This window comes from Lepeophtheirus salmonis, chromosome 5 (assembly GCF_016086655.4).
Source record: "Lepeophtheirus salmonis chromosome 5, UVic_Lsal_1.4, whole genome shotgun sequence".
In the NCBI taxonomy this organism is placed as follows: Eukaryota; Metazoa; Arthropoda; class Copepoda; order Siphonostomatoida; family Caligidae; genus Lepeophtheirus; species Lepeophtheirus salmonis.
In genome coordinates this window covers 30,817,945-30,834,651 of record NC_052135.2, presented here as the reverse complement: position 1 = coordinate 30,834,651, position 16,707 = coordinate 30,817,945, and the positions used below count along the sequence as shown (strand labels likewise).

At 30.0% G+C, this 16,707-nt stretch overlaps 1 protein-coding gene and 1 long non-coding RNA gene across 2 annotated transcripts; one reads left to right on the top strand and one right to left on the bottom strand.

Moving 5' to 3' along the window:
• The first annotated feature begins 8,782 nt into the window (after window positions 1-8,782).
• Window positions 8,783-13,025, top strand: RFeSP (Rieske iron-sulfur protein). The gene is made up of 4 exons (XM_040712308.2): window positions 8,783-9,028; window positions 9,095-9,184; window positions 11,963-12,284; window positions 12,344-13,025. Exons 1-4 carry the CDS (start codon window positions 8,896-8,898, stop codon window positions 12,627-12,629), a joined length of 831 nt encoding a protein of 276 aa, XP_040568242.1. The 5' UTR covers window positions 8,783-8,895; the 3' UTR covers window positions 12,630-13,025.
• A 197-nt stretch (window positions 13,026-13,222) lies between these two features.
• LOC121117807 (uncharacterized) lies at window positions 13,223-13,696 on the bottom strand. Its single transcript, XR_005864244.2, has 2 exons — window positions 13,570-13,696; window positions 13,223-13,508 (listed from the first exon to the last, which is right to left on the bottom strand). It is a non-coding gene; the product is annotated as an uncharacterized lncRNA (long non-coding RNA).
• Between the last annotated feature and the right edge of the window lie 3,011 nt (window positions 13,697-16,707).

Sequence of the window (16,707 nt, the reverse complement as noted above, 5' to 3'; positions counted from 1 at the left end):
TGTATTTTTAAAACAATTTACAACGAAGATAGGCAACAATGCTTTCTTCAGAATGAAAATTTAACACCACAACCGTGTCAAGAGGATTCGCCTGGAATATTTGTGCCTTGAGACGTTTTCGCCTGGATATATTTTCGTTTTGTGGCACTCTCGCCTTGAAACTATTTTTACTTGGGATAATAAAGAGGGAATATTACTTCCTCTTAGTTATATATTTGTTATTTGAATTTTTACTGTTGTACTCCAACTTTTAGAAATTACAAACAAAAAGGAAACCAGCCATACAATCACAACTCATCAATAATACGGTGGTTTCAAAGCATTGTGAAGGAATTGCGGAATGCTACTCCTACGTTCCGTTGCAAAAAATCACTGGCATTAACTTTATCAAAATGCCATGCAGGGATATTGAAATCTCTACTTACATGAAGGATTGTACTAGAGTTTTTCATAGATCAAGATGAAGACATAGTCCATCAAAGTCTACATGCTTAGTGCAAAGTCATTTTTTAACATTGTAATGATACAAATGAAGACACTAGGCTAAGGAGATTGTATATATTTACGATGATAATTATTGGGGTCAAGAACATGATATATTGGGCCTCTCTTCTTCCCATCCTTACACACATGTTGTGCGTTAACATAAAAACAATCTGGAACATAAATCAAGAAAAAAAAATCCAAATCAATTTTTCTTACTTCATATGTATATATATATAGGACTTTTAAGACAAGGCAGGTTGAGATCCCTTTTATATGTTTTATGAGAACTTTGTTAAAAGACATTCAGTTTAAGTTAGTAATTCTACGTGGCGTGTTCCTTCATTGGTGACCCACATTTTAACTGCAAAATACATTCTAACCGTTCAAAGGACCTTTCCCCTGAGCGTGATTGCCTCGCGATTTCCGAGTGCAGTCCTCCCGCCAGCGAAGCGTACACCGTACGATACTCCAATGGACGAATTCCAAGGTTCGACGAGAAGGATCCAGAGACCTTGTTCTTGATGGCTGAGTTCATTTTCAAATCCCATAAGGTAAAGGAGTGTTCTGACAAGCTAAACATTATCGTATCTGTGCTGCCTTCGCATATCTTAAAAGATGTACCTCCTGTGGATTTGGCTTCTTCGTATGAAAATTTAAAGCCTTGATTCAATGGGGCATCTCACCTCAAGAACGTATAAGAAGGGCTATTGATCTTCTTACGGACGAATCGATGTAGTACAAAAAAGTTATTGCGACTTTAATCGCCTATTGGACCTATCGTTCGTTCCTAACCTGTTAGGGGTTCTGGGTAAGGAGATTCTCATGAGATCTGTTCCAACCTCCAACCGACCTATGACTCGTTCGATGGTTAAGCTGGATCTGGAAGATTTGGCCGTATATTGCTACAGTCTTTAGAATTCATCTAAATCAAATCCGTGGCCAGTCTGACAAACTTACTACGCGTCCTCCATCCCTGGATTTAAATCACGAATAAGAAACAGAGGTCTCAACTGGTTTAATAAGAAAAATAGTGGACGAAATAGAGAAAAAATAATTTGTGGACAACATATGAAATATGGAGTCAAGGCAAGAACATATGCCGGATACCATTGCCCTTTTCATTCTTTGGTTTAAAAAAACTAGCTTGTCCTCAGCTATTTAGAACTGAGGTATTCAAATCAAACAACGATTTACTTTTTATTAAGGACCACCACAAGAATATTAACTTCCTAATCGACTCAGGTGCACATGTATCCCAATTAAGTTATCCCCTCATATAGATAACTTAATTGGTATACCCTCTCTTGTTGGGGTTGGACGACTTTATAAGCCTTCATGCGTATATCATAATGTTCCATCTAGAGAGTTTAATTGAACTTGTATTGCAGGTGAGGGACTAAATGTGGTCACGTTTCTTACCGTGACTCATCTGTTTCTTGCAATTCCATTTTTACAGGCCTTTGAATCATTAAAATGACCAATGCTTTTACAATTTCTACATTCCTGTTTCCAAGCAGTGTATTTATTTATAATATGGTCTCTTGAGCAGAATATACAATCCATAATTTTTCTTTCGGAGGAATTTTCCTAAAACTATTTTTGTTTCGCCTAAGGCTTTGATCCCTGAATTTTCCCCTAGTGATCTTGTTGACTTTTACAGAATTCATTTAATTCGGCACGATTTGCAGTTCGAGTTACCTCTACATAGAAGTCCTCGAATCATTGCCCTTCTTTTTGATATCAGGAATGGAATTTAACTTTATCAAGAATGATGTTATATTGAGGGCGAAAATATATCCTCAATTCTTCTAAAATTTCAGAAACGGATAACTCTATGTTTTCTTTAATCCCAATCGAGACTCTTAATTTCTCCCTCATTTCTATATCCATGAAGGATCTTAAATTCGCTAGCTGTTTTGCCTGAGAGTAGCTATCAACTCCTGCTAGTTGCCTGTAGTCTACAAAACTCCATTCAATAAACTCATTCAAATCCATGCTTCCTCTCAATAGTTCCGGTTCCTTATATGCAATTTTTCCGTATATTTTACACGCTCCATCCCTTGAAGGCAGATTCTGATCCTCCTTACCAGTTAGTTCCTTCATAATTTCTTCATCCATACGATCTCTCTCTTCCATGAACATCAAGACATCCCCTTGTTGCTCCTTTACTTCAGAATTGAATTACTCCATTAATTCTAAAATATCATCTAAGACATGCAATCTTCCACGGGCCCAATGTGTATATGAGAGATATGAGGATATGGAGTATATATATATACTTTATTTTACACGAGGAGAATCCAGAATGATACTCATATTAATATAGTATTATACATAAATATACACGGAACATTTAAATATAGGCCACTAAACCTATAGGTATGAAAATATATAACAAGGACAGAAAATCATTCCAGAGTGGAATTTCCATTCCACTCTGGAGTGTGATTTTAATTCATGATAATACACCACCAAACACGGCCAAACTGTCTAAGGAAACGATTTAGGCGTCTAGTTTTGATGTATTTTCACAAACCGCTGGCTTACCAGACTTGGCTCCATTTGATTACCATCTGTTTGTATCGATGAGATACACACATGTTAAGCAGCGCTTAGTTTCTTACCAAGATGTGCAAAAATGTCTACATGGCTGGTTAGATAAAAAACAAAGCGACATATTTTTTAGTGTGTTATCCACAAATTGTCCGACTGGATGGAAAAATGTTTAACTAGTGATGGGTAATATATCAAATTAAATATTCAAGATCATTTTCATGCAATAAATGTGTGTTTTATATATTTAAAAAAAATGCAGTTACTATTTACACAGCTGGTACATTCAGAAAAATATTTCAAATACTTATTTTATTCAATTATAAACTTATTATTCAAATTTGTGGGATGAGTTAAGGTACCCACGAATATTAGCTATAGTTTAAAATCTTTATTTTATTTAATGTACTTAATTCAGCTCCGTTATGGTCTTTATAATAAAATCTAAAAATGTATCATTATTTTATTGCGACCAACAAATTTTGCTTATTTATGTGAAATTTACAAGACATCCAAAGGTTTAATTTAAATAATTTGTTGATAGAAATTGATGAATGTTTGTATAAGAATACAAATTATGAAAAAATAATTACGGCTTGCTTTTTGGTTGACAGCCCACACATTTGAATGATGAAATATTATGTCGTCTTAAAAAGAAGGAAATAAATTTTTTTTATTTTTGAAAGATGATGAGATTATAAAAGATGAAGCGATTCAAAAAGATGCCAAAATGGTTTATATATATATGTATACATAGAAGTAAGAAAGAGGAAGACACAAGAACAGGTAATCTTTTTGCAATTCAAAGGGTTTGCAGAATTTGATTTTATTACTTTTATTATTATTATTTCATATTTACCTTCTCAACTTTCTTTAAATCCAACCGATGTTATGTTATTTGTTTACCTAAATATAATTTCCTCCTAAGTGGATTTAGACAAATTGAATAAGACGGCAAAAGTTAAAGAAAAAAAATCCAAATCGCAAAGAGAACTCCACTTTATAATTTATTATCGTAATAAATAATATAATTTTATTAATTTAAGAATGAAAAAGTGGATTATGGTGCATCTAATAAACCCCGTTTGTAGAAATAACCCCAAGCCAGTTAGAGGACAACATATTGGCGTAGTAAAAATAAGTATATTACATTTCCAATAGATGACATTGGTAATGTGTATCTCGCTTTGTATAAATGGGATTGGTTTACGCTAGATGGTGTTAGAAGGATAAGACTTTGTAATTATAATAAAAAAAAGTTTTGTGATTGTTTAAATCATGTTTGTTTAAGCGTTTGTCAGAGACGGACACCAACAAAGAGAAAATACGCCATATTTTACCATTTTTCTTCGAACGAGGCGAAAACACAAGCCAGGGGGCTATAAATGTGAATAGTTTTTATGTTCCTGATCAGGAGCATTTCTAGCCTTCATTATTTGGGTGGGTGAGGGGAATTAGCCAAAAAATTATCAACACAGTTACAGAATTACTTATATAAATAAGTTTATTATATTTATATATATTCTAAAAAATTGGGGACTTCACAAACTTTTAAGGGACCTTATGCCTCTCTAAAGAAAAGGTGCTTGCGCCGCCACTGGTCCAAATACATAGAATAATAACTTATACAACTTGCAACTTGTACCAAATTGTAACTTGTACAGAAACATGTGTATATATACAACCAAATTTGCATACATCATATGGAAAACCAAGTCTCGTTGTCTGAAAGACTTTTTTTGTTTAATATCTATATTTATTAAGCAAAGTTTTTTTTTTTTTTTGCCTGTATGATTATATGACAAGACATATGTTGCTTTTATGTATATAATAAACACATTTTGACAGTGCTGGATACTACCGCTAGTTATTGACAAGAAAGTATAGTTTTTATTTCACGTACTTCGTTAAATTTAAAACACTTATGATCATATATTTTTAGGAACACATGTGGCACCATTAATAAAATATGATAATATATATTCTATTATACGAAATATTTATTTTAGTTTAGCATAAAAGAGTGCCTTCTTTTTTTGATTGATGTGACACACAAATTTTGACCAATCAATATCCACAGATAGATGAACTACTATTGAAGATATAATTAAAGAATCAAAAATCAATTACTAATGTATCAATATTAAATATATGTGGATTTCTATCGATTCTTAGAAAAAAAATCTCTACATTATTATAAATAAAAATTGTTAGTGTATGAATCAACTTGTTCTTCGAGGTAAACTAATTAAGCTGGTGAACCGATCAGTCTGAAATTTGGCAAATGAATACTTAACTACGTTTTTCGTAACATGGTTAATTAAAATTTGCTATTGTTTTGCAATACACCATAAAAATAGCTATATATATTTGTTTTTGACCTTTTTATATTATTTTACAATTGAATCAAAGATTTATTAATTTAAGAATGAAATAGTAGATCATTATACATCTAATAACCTCATTTGTAGATCCAAAATAACTCAAGGCCAGTTAGAAGCCAGTATAGTAAGTGTAGTAAAAAGAAATCTATTACTTTCCCCGTAGATGAATTTAGTAATGTTAATCTCACGTTATATAAGTGTAATAGGTTCACGGGTAGATGGGTACATTGTTCAATATTGGTCGTAGGTCAAACTTTCTCTTTATCCTCGAAATTGGAGACAGCGACAGCGGAAAGTTGAAATTCAATTATCTCAACCTTTTAATGATAAGAAAATAGCCCAACTGATAGGAATGGGATCTTTTTAGTTTTTTGTTTCTTTTTTGTAACCAATCCAACACTTCGTGACGGCATACTTATAAAATGTATTCAAAACGGAGACCAATAAAGAGAAAATAAGCTATATTTTAGAGTTTGTTTTCCATAAAGGCGAAAACGCAAGCCTGGGATCTGAAAGTGTGAATATTGTTTATGGTCCTCATTCTTTAATAGCCAATCACGTGGAAATTTGATTTCGTCGACTACATTTCTGAAATTTTGAGGTCAAAGATTCACCACGCTCTGGAAAGGCAATTGTCGAAAATGTTTATAAAATACAACTTTGACCTGTAAAAATTGCTTGTCCGACTTTTTTGTCATAGGAATAAGGGCATTATGAACTTGAATTTTTGTTGGCAACAAGTTATCGAACGGAACGGTGTAACCTTTGCTTAAATCGGATGTATTTAAGTTTATAAAGGCATTTGATGGATTTTAATAAATACAGGGGTTCCCTGCATAATGTCAGAAATCGCGAATTTTGCATGACATGGTGTTTGGTATTAGTGTAACGTCTCATTTATTGGGGTATATTCCCCTCATATCGAGGTTTTTAATATAATTATAATAAATAATAAAAAAACTATATATTAAAGTAAACAAGAATTTTTTAGTTGTTGATGATATTATCCCTATATATTCATTAAATAGACTTGTATAATTTTGCATAGGGGGGAGTATCCCGTAGTGGAGGAAATTTTTTGGTCATTACTTATTATAGAAATTTGCTATAAAAAGGTTGCTGAATAAATATAGGTTAAGTTCCGATTATTTTAATTTTACAATATGTAGGGAAATAACCGAATTAAAAATCAAATAAATACCCTATTAAGATTAAATTTTACAATTATTTTACAATTATCTTGTCTGAGATACATAAATAATAAATAAAATATTTTTATTGTCCTGAACATAAGAACAAAACAAAGGAAAATTGAAAAAAGTAGACTGATAAATAATTTATCCCATTTTACAGGTTTTAGTACTAAAAAAGTCACCGTACAACGAAGATTTCATATTACATTGAATATCCTTGATCCCAAATAAGGGAGTACCCCCTTTAATAGAAGTTTGTATTTTTAATGTCGTAAAAATCTCAACTTTGAGCACCCTAGATGGCCTCTCATTCAATTATTGTTGTGTTTAATGACGAGATTGCTGGACATAATCTATTTAATTAGAGGAATACAGGACGACAGAGAGAAACGAAGAGAAGGCATGGATGAATAATACAAAGTAATATAAGGAACACGTATATATTATCATGAATACATATTAGTATATATTATATTATTGACTACTCTGACAGGTTATAACTAAGAAATCACAGATATTTATACTGAAGATAGAAACGATATTTTACATAAATCATATCAAATAATTCAAATAATCATAATAATAATAAGAACGATAAAAACAATAAGGAGAGATGGAAGGAAATAAGATCCTTTTAACATACCCTCCAATAGGGCGTCAGTGAAAACACACTATTTCTACTGATAAAATTTGTTAAAAAAGGTTTGTAGTCCAGTAAAGTTTCGAGCCTTAGCTTTGGAGCTCAAGTCAAAGCTTTTTTTTTGTCAGACATTCTATGGGAATCATTAAAAAAATTAAACTAAAGTTCAAAACACTAATAGCCGACTAAAAATAGCAATATTATATTTTTACAGAATTAGAATAGCCATGTCTGTTTTAATTCATACCGATCTCCTCTTAATCCCATATGAAAATATGGATTAATTAATTATTAAAATCGATTATATATAACTTATGAATTATAACCAACTATTAATATTACTGAGTCATTGTAATGAAATTGCATTTTTGTAGCACGTCAACCTAAAAGGAAGCTGGAATAATTTTTCTCAAATTTGAACATAGAAAATTAATTTTCCAATAAATTATAGATCATTTCAATAAAAAAAGGATTCTAATTAATCCTTTGGAGGCACCACTAACTTTACTTAAAGTATCCAAAATACGCTACCACATTTATAGAATTAAGAAATTAATAAATTATATTTCTAAGACAATAATTGGTAAAATTAAGTCAAGTATATAAAAAAAAGTTTTTTTAAATTACAATAAACACTCTCGGGTATTTCAATTCATCCTAGAAATTTGAATTCAATGCTTATCGTAATATCTCTTTGAAATAATACATGTCATTTTATAAATATAAATGATTGAACCTTTGTATATATGATTGTATGAATTGTGTATTTTTAATAAAAATAAATTGTTTTTTTTACAACAAAAATAATATCTAACAAGGATCCACTCAATGTGAAGTACTTTGGAGGCGCTTTAGGTCCCTCCCCAATTTCAATAATGGCCCCTGAATTTGCATAGTGGTGTTTCTAGGATATTTATCCCCTGGATAACTACACCCCTATTGAAATTATAATGACCTATTGGAACAGAACGCTAAAATCTCATTTTTAGAGTTCAAAAAAAAAAATTCCGTTCCGTTCTTTGAACGAACGTTCTAAGGACCGACGTTCAATTGCATCAAACGAGGAAAAGTACTTATTTGCAGGTTTAATGTTTGAAATTATCTCCTTTTATTTTATTATTATTTATTGTGTGATAAAATACTTTCAAGTATGTGGAGCCTGTTATATATAGTTGATTCTAAACGTGCATATAATGAATTAATTGATATGTTAAGCCATTTATGTAATTCTAATAATGTATTCAATTGTGATGAACGATTATTCTCTTGTAAAGCCCGCTTGAAGTACTAAAAATATCGGAAGATTTTATACTAACACAACCTCGTATTTTTGGCTAATCTCTTCAATAGCCGTTTCATTATTGACTATTATAAGTAATTAAATGAATATTCCTGATTAAATTAAAGATAGTCTTTTTATTAACTGGTTAATTATAACTAATTATTAATCAATCTAAAAAATCTATAATATGACATATTTTTGTTGAAATGTCATATGGTACCTCTGAATTTTGGCTTTTTAGTCATCATAATGTCGTTCCCTTATGAACCACTGTCGCTAATCAGCTGCTTCTCTTCATCCATCTTCGTAATTACAAAGTGACTTACTAATCAGACTTCATCCTTTGAAAGATTCACGATGATGATGATGCAAAACTTGGCCAAGGCTGCAGGTAATGGATCTTTATCCAGAGCTACATCCCAAGCTGTACCTTCACTCACGGGATCCTCCGTTACTCACCATTCAGCCCCCATCTCCGAGTCTATTCCTCGTAAGATCCATCAAATACAATTTATTTGTATCTTTTTGTGTATAATTTATTTTATTTGTTTTTCAGAGGCAACCAGTGGTTGCATGACTTCATTTTCTATGAACCAAGCTACGACGTGGAAGTACGGAATGACGAATATTTCTTCGGGTCTTGGTGGTAAGTTAACATTTAGGGATGCAGCAGGCAGGCAATTCCATAGGCAGCCTTTGCATTATATCTCACGTCATATATTCCATCATAATTGAAGGAGACACATCTTGGGAGCTCAAATTTGATATTTTTTTACGTCATAAAATACTCAAATTTCTCTATAAATCTTCATGAAACATCATCAAATGTCTTTAAAAATAAAAAATGACTGAGCAACCGCATTGAATACTACTTGATGTCAGTGATATTTGATTTAAATCTAAGAAGTATGTACTGAAAATCCTTTAAAATGTAGCCATTTTTACGAATTTTGGTTCCCTTTTGATCGATTAGGGACGAGAAAAGTAGACATAGCCTCATATTAAAACAATTAACAACATTAATAAGTTAATGATATGTAATGAATTACATGTTTTGATTACTAATTGCGCAACATTTCCTTTTCTAAATTATTTCTTGATTAATTGTTTCCCAGCAATGTATCGAATATTTTCACTGATGTCATTAATTGCATCATAATTGAGGAAGACGCATTTTTTGGGCTTAAATTTCATATTTTTACAACATAAAATGGACGAATTTGCAATAGATCTTCATGCAACATCATCAACTGCCTTTAAGAATAAAAAAGACTTAACAAATTCAAGGAATACTACTTGATGCCATTGAGAAACAGTGATATTTAAATATAATCAAAGTAATATGTACTAAAAATCCCTAAAAGTGGATAGATTTGTACAATTTTTGTTATGTTTTGGACCGATTAGGGATGAGAAAAAGTAAGATAAGAAGATTGTATAACGATGTACTAAAATATTTTAATATATTTTATTTAAGATTTATTTGAAGATTTGACCCTGGTTTCGCTACTAAAAGTGTGAAAAAAATATTTAGGTTAGAAAATGAGCATTGAGAATAAAGTCTTTTCTGGGGTAAAAATGTCTGCAAATTATGATTTTTTTAAAGTTTGAATCCTGTATTTTTTGTCGTTTAGCCAAGAAATCTGAATTTGTGACCAATTTTACCTTAAAATGACTACTTTTGCGTGATTTTTTTTAAAATCCCAATTTCGTAGACATATGGAATCAACAATGTACATTTAAAGGAACATTATTTATGTTAAAATGACAGATAATGTCAAGGACTTCATAATAAATTTGTCTGTTCAGTTGTTTCTTCCATAACTTTTGTGCATTGACCGTTTAAAGAATATGTATCAAGTGACAAACGGGAATCATAAGTTGACACTTTTCCATAAATGCCTTGCATTAGTTAGCCAAATCTATTAATAAGAAAGGCCTAGAGGCTTGACTTACCTATCATTTTATTGGTAATTTAATAAGCTTTAAATTGATAGCTAATTGATACTATTTCTTATGGAAAAACATTTAAAAAATATTAGCCTTACTCCTTTATTTTATTGACGTGTGAAAAAATACCCCCTCATTAAAATGGATAGTACATAAAACGTTTGGAGCTATATACTTGAAAATTTTATCGTTGTTACTTAAAATAGTATCATTTAGGCTTTGTCTAATTATTTCTTAGTAGGTGTAGTGTTCCCGAAATTTTAACTTCACGTGTTACGCATTTAAAATTTTGTGCAAAATTTCACATTACGAGAGGCCGTGACAAAAATTAGGAATGAGTGATATTCGTTAAAAGTTAATCAATTATGCCCAGGATATACTTCTTAATGAAAATGATACCCAAAGTCAAAGTAATTGTCATTTCTGATTATTTATTTTATTTTACGAAGCAACAGAAACTCGAATTTTGAACAAAATATCCATGTTTCGGAATGCGTTATATTGCGTAATCAAATGACCAGTAGTTACTTGATATTGACTAAATCAAGGTCCAGTTTGTCACAATAAGACTAATGGTTCTCAAAACTACAGATGTTTAATTATTTGATTTATTTGTAGAACTTCAAAATGCTAAAGAGATATTTTTATTTCGTCAGTTTAGACATACCTTTACAAAAATAAAATATCTAAATAAACATTAAATATTTTCTATTTTTGACTTCAGATTTGAATTTACATAAAAATATGGATTAGAAAACATGTATTACTTAAAAAGATTTCGAAACTTGATAATTTCCCAATTTTGGCAGTGACACCGTGGTCGAATCTCAAACCACGTCATATACAATAAAACTAGGTAATAAAGGGATAGTAAGAATTTAATACCTTATATTTGCTAGTCCCATTTCTACATCTAATAGTTAACTATTTTCCTTTATATTAATGAAAAAGGATTTGTATTGTTTTAAAACTTGGTTGTTTATGCATAAAATGGCCAACGATGCTGACGTCATGTAAAAATCCTCTTAAACTCAAGATTTCCTTTCATACCTCTCATAAAAAAGATGAGTTCTAATAGAGGGATATTTACTCCCAAATTTTATCACGGTTATATATCTTATACAATTTTAGAGATTATGCAATATCCATAATTTTCTAATATTTTAAAAGCAAAGTGATTTCGACAATAGCATGTTCAATTGCATTCAAATTTGTTATATTAGGAACGTAATTTCAATATTATGATTATAATTTTTCTAAGTCTTAAAATGAAAATTGTATTTGGAATTATTAAGATGTGAAAACTACGAAATAACGCAGATATACTTAGATCTAATTCTAATTGATTTATAAATTTTCTTGTTATTTTTTTTACCAAGAGATTGATATCTAAATGAAATAGTTAACATTTTTATTAAGATAAAATGACCAGTCTCTAGATATTGTATATATGCATTATAATTTCTTATTTTAGTTTCAACCAGCATACGATGTCTTCACAGCGATGTACAGGTTCCTGACTTTAGTTTCTACCGAAGAAGTGCTACCAAGGATCCAACCTCTGTAAACGATAAAAATGCTGCAAATCGCAAAACTTTTAATTATGTAGTGTCTGGTTCTACGGCTATTGTTGGTATTTATGCAGGCAAAAGCATTGTCAGTAAATTTATCAACTCCATGAACCCTGCTGCTGATGTATTGGCTTTGGCTAAAATCGAAATTAAAATTTCTGATATACCTGAAGGAAAGAATATGATCTTCAAGTGGAGGGGAAAACCTGTTTTTGTTCGGCATAGGTAAGATTGATTTAACATTTGCTTAATGTCATAAAGCTTAATTTTGTATTCAATATTAGAACGTCCCAAGAAATAGAAATAGAAAAGAATGTCGATGTTGCTTCTCTTCGTCATCCTGAAGTAGATAGTGAGAGATGTCAAGACGAAAAATGGCTTGTTGTTGTCGGTGTGTGCACTCATTTGGGATGCGTACCCATTGCTAATGCCGGAGAATTTGGGGGATACTACTGTCCTTGTCACGGATCGCATTATGATGCATCTGGACGTATTCGTAAAGGTCCTGCTCCTCTAAACTTGGAAGTCCCTACCTATGAATTTAAAGAAGATATACTCGTTGTTGGATAAAATGTTTGTCTCTTTTTAAAACTCACATAATTAAGTGAATTTATGTTATTTGAGTTGTAATGTATTTGTCAAATATTTTATAGAAAAAAAAAGATATTTATTATTAATGAATCATTTTTTTGTAACAAAGAAGGAATTTGGATATTCTTTATCCTACTAAAATTAGAATCTTAGCCATATCGTCTTTTTCGTTGGCTTTATTTATTTTTTTTTTTTCGTGGACGCTGAGTAATATTTGTTGTAGAATTTTGTCATGGTTCATAATTCATTTATATCTTTGACGACCATCATCTTGGAAATAGATTAAATAGTTATTCGTTATTAAATATTTTATTTAAATTCAGAACTTGTAGCCTTTAAAAATATTTATAGGCTAAATATACAACTCTTAGATCATATTGCCTACTAATTTCATGTTTCACGCTGCAAAAATGGTAGACCCTTCAGGTTGATAAATTAATTTCTCCTCAAAGAATATATCTGATAATCATTTAAGAATGTTATATCGAGACTCAGTGTCTATTTACATTATTAATAATTATGAATAGTACAAGGGATTTGTTAAAACTTTGTAAATAACTTTGCTTAAAATGTTCCAAATATCAAAGTTCTTTATTAGAAAAAGTCGAAATTATAATGAAAGTGTGGATATATCATTATATGAAGAACTTATTAATTAATTGAAGTATGTTCGAAAGGAGCTGATACTCTTTTGGTTGTGTCAAAGGTTGATAAAAGTTTTTCATGCTCGTACTTGAGAAAGTGAAGAAGCTAAAGAGGATTGATATTTCGTTCCAGGAAGATACCAAGTGCCAATAGATAGATTGAGTATGCATATAGAGCAGCATGTAAGCGAGGACTTCTTATTTTTTGCCTAAGCTATGAAGTAAAGAATAATATCTCTCATATATATATATATTCAACATTTCAAATAGAATACCTTCATTTGTTAATTTGAGTAATGATGAGAAAGTCATTCGCCAGCAGGGTACTCTCGAAATAACTATTCCATAATATCTGTAATAAACATTATTTTTTGACAGAATTTAATTTACATTCAATGTGTACAGACTCGGCACGATTGTGAATAATAGTAAACATTGTAATACTTGATCCTCTAATTTTATGAATACTTACAGTATTACAATTATATTGGTTAATAACGAATCTGTAATTAGTTTTTTTTTTTCATATCTAGTCAGATTTTAAGCATTTATACACTTTTTATAGATTAAAATCAACTTTTGAGTATAAAATAAATCAATATGAAATTAATATTTCGAAAAATCTTTTTTCGGCTGTATAACGTCTCGATTCTCCATGGGTTTAAAATCAAAGGCGACTGACTAATTTGAAGCATTAATAATAGATCTGTTACACTAACTATAATCCTTGAAGTGCTCATCTTAAGTTAGAAAAGGGCTAAGTCTGGATTATAGGACGATCGAAAAGATACATCATTTGAACAAAGTTAAGAGCCACAGTTCTAAAGTCTAGAGGGTCTATTAATTTGAAGTCAATTTTATTGAAAAAAAAATCACTCGAGGTGGAATATTGAATTTTTATGTTAATGGGATAATGAATTAAATTGTACCTAGTAAAAATTGAAACTAAATATTTAAACGATGAAATTTTTACAAAATAATGTTTGTATCCATAAAATTGAATTTTTTTAAACTAATTTTATTATATCGTAATACTTCATTTGAACTCTGAAGTTAACTTTTTTGTATATAAAATTTAGTAAATATTTTGAATTTACGTTTTAGGTTTATTATATACAAATATGTATAATAAACTCAAAAACACAACATTCTAAAGAAATTGGATGTCTCATAAATAAATGAAACCATAATGGATTACTAAGATTTTTAAGACGTGTTCCTATTTTATTTTACTTTCAAACATTGGCTAGTTGACGAATGCATTTGTCAAGGCATATTTGAGAAATTGCAAACACGAGTATTCTGGGAAATATTTAAAATTAATTTACATATTAGGTTTGTCACTTTGTTTTGCTAACAAATACAAAATGTACATTAAAAACTATAACAACGGGGTTTGTGCTAAACATAGGGAATATACTATGCATTTTTAAAAATTTAATATGAGTATGTGTGATAAAAAAATCAATAAAAAATACGAATATTACATTGTACATGATCAATGAGTTCTATAAAAATCTAGAGTGGCACTAGATCTACTACGCAGCTTCATTCAATAACATTTTAATGAAAAAATAAAGTGGCAGATTCCTAGTCAATATACATGAACAATTTATTTTATTCTTCAATATCTCTTCTTTATTTAAAAATTATGAATCTCTATCAATTTATCACAGTTTTAATAATGAAATAAGAACCTTTTCAATTTAAATTGATCTACTTTGATTAATTGTTTTGGCCTATACCCTTCATATAATCTTTAATAAATATTTATACATCATCCCATGATTTTTTTTTTTTTTTGCTAAACTGAGTTTTTGTAGATAAATTACAGCTAAAAAGAGGAAAACCTTTTACATTATATAATAGCATTAGTCAAGAACATTTTTCTTGTCCTCCTTGATTTAGTGGAAGGAAAATAATATAGTGTTAACATATTTAAATATATATGTATATTATTAAGTTGTTGTTTTTTAAATACAATGTAGAATTATATTTAGGAAGAGACGGAAGGGATTTTTTTGGAAAACATTTCAAAAATGAAAATATTTTTTTTTCCTACGTTGTATAATTTGATTGTATGAGCTTTTTTTTTTAAAGAAATTGGACTTGGCCAACTGCAATAATTTTTTCTAGTCCGTGAAATAGCAATTCCTATACCCGGAATTGCTATTTCACAGTAAGATGATAACACTACGACGCTATTTATTTAATAATGAGGAAAAAAGATTGCATGTATCAGTCGTTTTTTTCTTTTTTTTAACCAATAAACTTTTTCGAAAGAGACGACGAACAGAGAAAGGAGGAATGAGGAATACTGTTCGGGCTACTAAAATTACAAGTATGGATGAAATGGTGCAACACATGTCTTGATTATTGGCAACATTTCATTAAAATTAATTCTTTAAATGTATTATTTCCGAATAATATTATTTCAGTTTATAGTGTAAAATTCACATTTAATTGTTTAATATTTAAAAAGTCTATTCGGGTCTTGTTAAACTAATTTATTATTATCTTTATTAAATTGAATTATTTAATAAAGATAATAAATAAAAGTATTAACAATTTTTTATGTAAAATAACCATTTTAAATCTTGAATCATGGGAGAATAACAACTATATATCAGTTGGTGCAACAGTTGTAAATGAAGACCGAGTATTTATTTCCCTTATATTTATCTTGTTGTAGATTTTTTGGATGTCCCCTCTTTCCCTTGAGTCCTATGGACTTATGGTATAGTTACTTATGTAGTCCTAGGTTATTTTTACATCAATCACTTCACATTTTGTGTAGAATCATCCTACAGTTCTATAAAAATGGAAGAGTTCGACAAAGAAAAATATAATCAGATATAAAATAAAATACGAAGGATTTGAACTTTTTTCTTCCAAAAATAAATAAATTTAATTATCAAACATAAAAAAGAAAATACAATGCTAACATCCCGCATATTTATTTTTTACCTAGGCCAAACTCACGGTAAAACCGGTACTAATTAAATATCATAGATAGTGATGTAAATCGTGTCATTTTTTTAGTCGTTCAGTTTTTTTGGAATTGGTAATATGAAGAATGAATTTTCTTTTCCTGCGCTGCTATCATTATTTTTTAACTCTTAGTTAGTGAACTTCCTTTCCTACTACATTCAATTATATTCAAAAATTGATTCAACATTCATGTGTTCTCACTAAGATGGAGAGAAACCTTGAAGATTTGTCGCGAAGTTATAATTATAAGTCCTTGTTAGGCTCAGTTTGAAGTTGGAGTAATTCTTGGCAATGTCCTTGTTTATTTCCTTCTCCCTCCTCCCTTGTAACAACTGATTATAGTTGAGCTAATAAAACGTCATGACAGCTCTTTCCAAAACATTCTTCAAATGGACAAATTTCCCATGTTGATTATTGCTTTC

Bases quoted from the DNA above. Each gene is read 5' to 3' on its own strand.
- RFeSP (XM_040712308.2), top strand. From the start codon at position 8,896: ATGATGATGATGCAAAACTTGGCCAAGGCTGCAGGTAATGGATCTTTA. The intron at 9,185-11,962 runs GTAAGTTAACAT...TTCTTATTTTAG, and splicing joins TATTTCTTCGGGTCTTGGTG to TTTCAACCAGCATACGATGT. The intron at 12,285-12,343 runs GTAAGATTGATT...ATTCAATATTAG, and splicing joins CCTGTTTTTGTTCGGCATAG to AACGTCCCAAGAAATAGAAA.